General features: G+C 49.9%; 1 protein-coding gene across 3 annotated transcripts; it reads right to left on the bottom strand.

The window, feature by feature from the left end:
* Nucleotides 1-3,305: 3,305 nt before the first annotated feature.
* On the bottom strand, nucleotides 3,306-6,348 carry GPR84 (G protein-coupled receptor 84). Of its 3 annotated transcripts, none has more exons than XM_005869123.2 (2): nucleotides 5,255-6,348; nucleotides 3,306-4,735 (listed from the first exon to the last, which is right to left on the bottom strand). In XM_005869123.2, the coding sequence occupies exon 2, from the start codon at nucleotides 4,725-4,727 to the stop codon at nucleotides 3,519-3,521; it is 1,209 nt and encodes a 402-aa protein (XP_005869185.1). In that variant the 5' UTR covers nucleotides 4,728-4,735; nucleotides 5,255-6,348; the 3' UTR covers nucleotides 3,306-3,518. The 3 variants fall into 3 exon arrangements, with proteins under 3 accessions (XP_005869185.1, XP_005869186.1, XP_005869184.1); XM_005869124.2 differs by having other exon boundaries at nucleotides 5,412-6,348; XM_005869122.2 differs by having other exon boundaries at nucleotides 3,306-6,348.
* Between the last annotated feature and the right edge of the window lie 1,740 nt (nucleotides 6,349-8,088).

Raw genomic sequence — 8,088 nt, 5'->3', positions numbered from 1 at the left:
GCGGGGAAGGCGGGGAGCGGGAGGGGGGAGAGAGGAGCCTATGCGCAAGAAGGCGATAACATAGGTACTAAGAGGTGAAGACAGCCGCAGGACAGACGGACAGATGGAGAGAGACAAAGAGAAGCCTTGAGAGACAGCGTCAGAAAGTCCGGGACTGAGCGCGGGCTCGGGCGGGAGACGGACACTGACGCACACTCAGGAGGGCCCCCCAGTGCACATACTCCCCTAGACACGCGTGGGCTCCGCATCGTGAGGGACTTAAGGCTGGACTCGCGCACAATGTGCACCCGCAGGAGAGAGAAAGCCTGAGAGGGCATCTTCTGCCTCTTTTCCCTCAGCCCTAATGGAGATTGGGGGATGTGTGAACTGTGGAGGGTGAGGGACGAGGGGCTTGCTTCTTGCTAAGATCTGCCCTCTCGGTCTCAGGCTCCAGGGTGCCTTTCTGTGTCCCTTTGAGTCATTTTCCAGTGACTGATAATTGGGAAGTCCCCCCTGAGGTCTAACCTCAATCCCTATTGCTGTTCATTTCTACTAACTAACACTTTTAAATTGCTTTCATGGAATATGAAAACGGAACACTTTACAAACCTTCAGAGAACTGTCAACTTTCAGAATCTTAGAAGGTCTGAGCAGGAAGGACATTTAGGGATCAATTGGTCACTTGATTTTAGTTTTATTGTTTTGTTGTTGTTTTTATTTTTTAAATATATTTTACTGATTTTTTACAGAGAGAAAGGGAGAGGGATAGAGAGTTAGAAACATCGATGAGAGAGAAACATCGATCAGCTGCCTCCTGCACACCTCCCCACTGGGGATGTGCCCGCAACCAAGGTACATGCCCTTGACCGGAATCGAACCTGGGATCCTTCAGTCTGCAGGCCGACGCTCTATCCACTGAGCCAAACCGGCTAGGGCTGTTGTTGTTTTTAAATATATATTTTTGAGTTCAGAGAGGAAGGGAGAGGAAAAGAGAGATAGAAACATCAATGACGAGAGAGAATCATTGATTGGCTGCCTCCTGCTCACCCTACACTGGGGATTGAGCCCGCAACCCAGGCATGTGCCCTGACTGAGAATCAACCAGGGACCCTTCAGTCCACAGGCTCACGTTCTACCCACTGAGCCAAACCAGCTAGGGCTTGTTGTTGTTTTTTAATCCTCACCTGAGGATATTTTTCCATTGATTTTTTAGAGAGAGTGGAAGGGAGGGGGAGAGACAGAGAGAAACATTGATGTGAAAGAGACACAGTGATTGGTTGCCTCTCCCACACCCCCAACCAGGGCCGAGGATCGAGCCTGCAACTGAAGTGCATGCCCTTGACCTGAATGGAACCTGGGACCCTTCAGTCCGAGGGCTGACGTTCTATCTGAGCCAAACTGGCTAAGGTGATTCTAGTTTTAGAAAGGCTGCTGTTCGACACCTGGGCTGGTACTGACTGAGCTCAGACTCTCTGCCCTCAACTCATGGTCATACCACTTAATAGCCTTTTGACTTTGGACAAATTGCTTAACCCAAATTGTGTTTCTTTCTATTTTTCATTTGTAAACAAGATATTATAATAGATACCTTATGGTCAATTTTGTGGGGATTACACAAAATATATTTACAGGATTTAGGACAGTCCCGGGGCACATAAAAGAGGGCACTCCTCCCTCATTTTTGTACAGATAATAAAGCCTGAGGCCCAGAATGGTCAAGGGTCCTACCCGGGTTCACAGAGCTAATTATCAGAGAACCTCGACTGGAACCTGGTCTCTACACTCCTGGGCACGTGTTGTTTTTGGTCCTTGTTATTGTTCACCCCACCTGCCTGGGCCCCTGCCCTGCCTCAGTAGCTTGAACGCCTGAACTCAATTCCGTTTAGGCTGCTGTGATTTTTGTGGAAGAGGATACTTCAGAAGCACATGTTCCAGATCAGGAGGCAGGATTCCTGGGCCCTTGGAGTGTTAAATGTGAGAGTCCACCCCACTCTCTGAATCTCTCTGGACTTGACTTTGTTCTCTCAGTCCATGGACTTGGGGGCAGGGAGGGAACAGCACGCAGCCAGAGCAGTGTTGCTGTCAACATGACTCACCTTCCATCCCCAATGCCCACCCTGATCCACCACCCTAACCAAGTACTGTGCACAGTAAACATCTCATGAATAATACATGTATAATTAATTCTTTACTTTTCTCCCTAAGTTTGAGGAAGAGCGAGGGATGCAGATACCTGGGTCTCCACCCCTGCTGGCTGAGAGGGGAGCGGGTATCTCTGGACTCCCGGTCCCTCTGACACCGTGTGTCCTCCACTGGGAAGCCAGAAAGAAAACGCAGAGAACCAGCGTCACCTGGTGGTGACAGGTGCTTTAAGTTCGAGAGTGAGCCTGCAGAAGGTTGACAGGATGCTGGGCAGTCTGGAGGAAGGGGATGGTATGATTTCCCCTCAGCCTGGCCCCTGAGCCCTCTTAACTAGAGTCTCTGTTCTGCTTTCATAACCCAGGCAGACAAGAGCAAGTCTGGGGGAAGTGCGGGGTCAGATGAATTAGGTCCAACCAGTGTGGCCCTGCTAGGGCAACTAGAACTGTCTGTCATTGCTTCTGCTAAGCCAGTGGTTCTCAACCTTGGCTGCACATTAGATTCACCTGGGAATCTTTTTAAAATCCTGATTTCTGGGCCTCATCCTCCGGAAATTCTGTTTCTTTGTTACTAATGTTGTGGCCCCACCCCATAACAAAGAAACAGAATTTCCGGAAGGTGAGGCCCAGAAATCAGGATTTTAAAAAGATCCCCAGGTGATTTTAATGTGCAGCCAAGGTTGAGAACCACTGTGCTAAGCTCAGTTTTATTTCCACAGAGCGTGAGTCCTCTCCCAGGACCATTCTCTTTGGATAAGTCAAGAGTCAGGGGGCTAGCCTCACTTGAAGTGGTTATCAAAGCTGAATTTAAAAAAATATTTTTTTAAACTGAAAAACATCTGTTTGCAGGGATGAGGGGGATCCTGGCAGCAGTAGTTAGGGGTAGGAACCATTTCTGAGAAGTTAAAAAAAGGCAGGCTAATCCTCTTAAACCAAACTCACATGTTTGTTTTTTTTTTACCTGGAAACTCCTCAGCTGAAGGCAAGGCAGGCTAATCCTCTTAAACCAAACTCACATGTTTTTTTTTTTACCTGGAAACTCCTCAGCTGAAGGTGATGTCCGGACCTAGGCCCACTGCTTCCTGCTCCTGCTCTGACCTGGGTCCCCCCCAAACCCTCCATTATTAAGTTCCAGCTGCAAACCAACACTGGCTTATTTCCTTCTTCTCCAAAGACCACACCTGAACATTAAAAGGATGGAATTCATTTATTAATAATTAATAATGCACCTTGGGCAGCCTGGGGCTGAAACACTGAACAAGGGATAGAGATGTCTGGTTTGGGGGTCAAGGGGAGGTTGTCCGTGAAAATGCCCACAGGTTTTACTCTCATCTACTGCATACCAGCTGGCCACTCTAGTTCTGGATGAAACAGTCTCAGATTCTGGTGCCGAACACAGTTCTAACGGAGCTTACGGAAACTCCGGAGCCTACGGAAACTCTGGGGTCCTCGTTGTAGGAGGGAGACATATGCTTGGCGGAACTGGCGGTTCATGGCTGCATAGAGCACAGGGTTGATGCAAGCATTGAGCCAGGTGAAGTTGGCAGCAAGCATGTGGACAACCCGGGGAGCCCGGACCTTGGCATCCAGGATGTTGAGCAGCAAGAAAGGGATGTAGCTCACGGTAAAGCAGATGAACACAGCAAAACACATCCGAGTCACCTTCCCAGACTCTGATGGAGAGTCCTGAGCTTTTTGGGCTGCTTTAGTTGGCCTGGTCTTGGCAGGTGCCTCCGGAGGGCTTTTCTCTGCCATCTGCTGACCGACCTTGCTGCTGCTCTGGTCCCCCACTTCTGACGAGTCTCCTTCCAAGGTCTGGGTGGTGACAGCACTGGCTGGCTCAGATGAAATCCCCTCACTGGGCCTTCCTGATGCCACCCCGCTGTCCAGCTCCTGGAAATGACCCGGCACGGCTTCATCTGTCCCAGCCACATAGTGGGAGCGGACATCCGTCTGGTGCAGCTTATACTGAACCAGCGCCTGTGCTGCTCGCTTCACCTGGCGGTGGATGAGGCAATAGAAGACGCCGACACTGCTGAGCCCAAGCACAAAGTAGATGCCCAAGAGGATGGTGGTGTAGGGTCGGCCTCGGATGCGGTCAAAGCTGCAGGTGCAGACTACGGGCACCAAGATATAGACATTCCAGAGCGGGGCAAAGCTGGCCACACCTATCACCCAGGTGCCCACCAGAGCCAGCACTATCCCCTTGGCACTGAACACTTGGGGAAAGAGGTTAGGGTGGGCAATGAGGAGGTAGCGTCCCAGGGCGATGAGGCAGAGGGTGAGGATGGAGACAGAGTTGGACGTAAAGAGGAGGAACCCAAACACCCTGCAGAAAGTGGCGCCCATTCTCCAGTGCAGGTGGAGGTAGGTGTCCACAGAGAAGGGCTGGAGGAGGGTGCAGTAGAGCAGATCGGCTACCGTGAGGTTGGCGATGAGCAGGTTGAAGTGGGTACGGAGCTTGGGCTGGATGGCCAAGGCCAGCAGGGTGAGCACGTTGCCCACAGTGCCCGTCACAGCCACCACCACCCCCCAGATAACTGCCACATAACGATAGCCCACCACAGACTCGTGGTAGCAGGAAAAGTTGGCATCCGAGGTGTTCCACATGATGGAGGCTGAAGGGAGTGAGTAGAAGAGGAAGAGGGAGTCAGAGCTTGACTTTGAATTTGGATCTCTTGAACTACTCTGCTCCCCTGGACACCTGAACTGCTCTGGGAGCTCACCCGCCTCCTGAGCCATTCCCGCGCCTCTTCATCTCAAGATTCCCAACCCTCTTAGTCCTTTCCCATTCTCAATGATTCTCCCAAATTCTTATCTAAATATCTTAATCTCTGTACACTTCAAACTCCAGGCCTTATTCAATATCTATCCACATACTCGTAGTAACCCCAGTGCCCTCCAACATTTTTAATTCCTCCCCTGTCCTCTAAGACCACCCAGGAGTCCCCTGTCTGTACCCAGGATACTGTCATAGTCCTCTCTGCTGTGCTTTGCTACACACACATGCTGGCCTCAGTGTTTTGTTGTGTGTGTGTGTGTGTGTGTGTGTGTGTGTGTGTGTGTGTTTCTGTTTTTACCACCTCTGAGATGCAGAGACAGAGAAAGAAAAGTACACCCACCACAAAATTACTCACATGAGTCTCCCAGCCTTCAATGCTCTCTCCGATGGGAGAAGAAATCCAACTCACTCAAAGGGCAGTCCCTTCCAGTGGGCAGTCAGGGTTCACACAGGAGGAACCCTGCTCAGGTCTCTTTATACGAGGCTGAAAGAATAAGAAACTCAGCACTTACCCAACCTGAGCCACTTCCTTCCTCGTCGCTGGTTCTACTTGTTCTGCTTTGGCTAGTGAAATCTGGGCTTCTCTGTTGAAATTCCCCTGCTACTTACCCCAAAGCCATATCAATTCCTTCCTTTCTCCTTTCTGAGGCCCACGCTATGTTTCCTTCCTCTCTGTGCATAGCAGAACACCCGGAAGATCATCGCCAAGAATTGTTGAGGCATGGAGACAGAGCACCAGGACATGGGGGCCACTTCTCAAGGGGCCAACAGACAAGACCAAGTTCCAGGAGCAATTCTGGGTACCCCAGAGGCCTTGACTTTGTTTTGGGGGAGTACTACCTTCCCTCTCTCCAGGACTTGGTGATGGTTCAAGTCAGAATCCCATGTGATATCCTAGCACATGTAGGGCATTCGAGACAAAGGGCACAGGGTGCATAGAGTCACCGAGGCTTATGTGGAGGTGAACAAAAAGTGTGAGGTAAGAAGCAACAGAGAAGATTCTGGAGAGGTGAGGAAGGCTGAGATTAAGAAAGGCCTTGTATATCATGCTGAGGAGCTGGTCGTTGTTTTTTTTTCTTTTGGTTGTTGTTGTTTTTAATGTTTTTCTTGAATTTAGAGAGAAAGGGAGAAGGAGAGAAACATCAATCAACTGTCCTCCACTCGCCCCTCATCGAGCCTGCAAACGAAGCATGTGCCCTGACTGGGAATCCAACCGGCAACCTCTCAGTGCCTGGGATGATGCTCAACCAACTGAGCCACACCAGTCAGGGCAGCAGCTGGGTACTATCCAAAGGTGCTGCAGAGACTGGCACTAAGAGCTGCGAGGAAGAAGTGAAAGCTTGAGTTCCGGCAGAGAGCGCAGTGAGAAGCGCTCAAGATTCCCAACCCTCTTAGCCCCCCCCCGGCCGGGCCAGGCGGGTGAACTGCCCCCCCCCCCGCCCCGGGACGGGCAGCAGGCTCTGTCCTGCAGACCCGGAGCCCTCCCTGCGGGTGCCCACTGCCCAGGCCCAAGCTCGGAAGCGGCAGCGAATCTCGCTCTCCACCCCACCTCAACCTCCACGACCTGATGGCGGTGGCCTCCCCCAGGGGCATCCTGTGCACCGCAGGATCTCCAGCCTGACCCCCCTGGGCCTAAGCGGAGCCCCCGCCAAGCCACCGCGACAAGCCCCTGGACGAGACCAGCCCCGAGGCCGCGCTGCCTTGAGCCACGGGCGTGGAGGGGAGAGAAGAATGGTTGCCGCTGGAATGCGCAGGGGGAGACCCCTCGGGCCTCGGAGGCCCAGAGGCGGGTCTGCGTGGACACAACTCGCCCACCCTCAGGGCTGGAAGCGGCACGGATGGTCGGATGGTCGCCTGGGGTGACTTCTCCGTCCCAGTGGGAGGAGACCTCACCTCGTCTGGACCCCGATGGACAAAGGCCTTCACGGGCCGAAGGTGAGCTGAGCCCCAGGGCCTTCGGGCGGTTGGTCTTCGTTCTACTATAAACCTTGATTTCGGAAGAGAAATGGCAGAAGAACATGCCACATTTGGCTACTAGGAAGGGCCCGCCACCCTTTGCGAAGATTTACTGGCCCTTTATAGGCGCCTGTGTATATAATACGAAAAAGCTGCTCTCAACTTTCCCCCCAACCTTTCAAAAGAGAACTTTGCTACACCTAGGCCTTCTAGATGTAAAGAGGTTGCCAAAGAAAATCACACGTCTTGCAAACGCTCATTTTAAAAAAATATATCAAAAGAAATGTCTTCTGGAAATGACTTTGAGATGGAATTGTCAGACTACCTCTAGAAACGGCACGCGACATCCGGAGCGACACAGCCACGTTCGCCCCGTGGGTTAGAGGACCTGGAGAGAAGACCTTGAGGAGGAAGAAAAGAAGGTTCTATGCCAGACTGGTCATATTTAGAAGACATTTTCATATTATAACCATTGTTTTATGTGTGCAGTTTATTCCTCACTACTGTATAATAGTTGACAATGCCAAGTACTTTTTTAAAATACCTATCTTTCTATATGCTCTGAAGTGCCTGATAAAAGTAGAGGTAGTAAAAACAAAAAGACATTTTAATAAATACCTTGTTAAAATTCATATCAAATACTCTTATTTTGGGAAATGGCCAAACCACCTCTTTGACAGTACACATTTGTGCACTGGTTCAAGGGAGAAGGAAGGGCAAAGAGCTGGATGCCAGTGTGTTTCAAAATGAGGCAGATTAACCATTGTCCTTTATGTTCATGCATTTAGTTTTCCTTAGCTGTGTATATAGTGGACAAATGAGTCCTAATTTACAACATCTAGTCTTTCTAGAATCTAGATGTTAAAGAGGTTGCCAGTGTATGACAAAAGTAGAGTTAGTTAACTAATGCATTTTGTACATTTGTGCTAAAATTTCTAGGAAAGATTGTCTTCTGAATATTTGAGCATTATAGCCTACATGGTTGGTGGAGGAGGGCAAGAAGGGAAAGATGGTCTTAGACTACAATGTTCATATTTCAAAGACACTTTTGGATTATAACTGTTAAATGTGCAGTTTATTCAAAACTGCTGTGTATATAGTGGATAAATTAAGCCCTTTTTTGAAACATCTAGTCCATCTAGATGTTTAGAAGTGCCCAACGTATGTTAAATGTAGAGGTAGTAAAATATCACTTTTGTAAATATCTTTTTACTAAAATTCATAGGAAATACT

The sequence above is a fragment of the Myotis brandtii genome, unplaced genomic scaffold (assembly GCF_000412655.1).
Source record: "Myotis brandtii unplaced genomic scaffold, ASM41265v1 scaffold29, whole genome shotgun sequence".
Classification (NCBI taxonomy): domain Eukaryota; kingdom Metazoa; phylum Chordata; class Mammalia; order Chiroptera; family Vespertilionidae; genus Myotis; species Myotis brandtii.
Note: the sequence above shows the minus strand (reverse complement) of the source record. Positions and strands in the feature narration are given on the sequence as shown.

Coding starts and splice junctions, on each gene's coding strand:
- GPR84 (XM_005869122.2), bottom strand. CDS start 4,859: ATGGCTCAGGAGGCGGGTGAGCTCCCAGAGCAGTTCAGGTGTCCAGGG.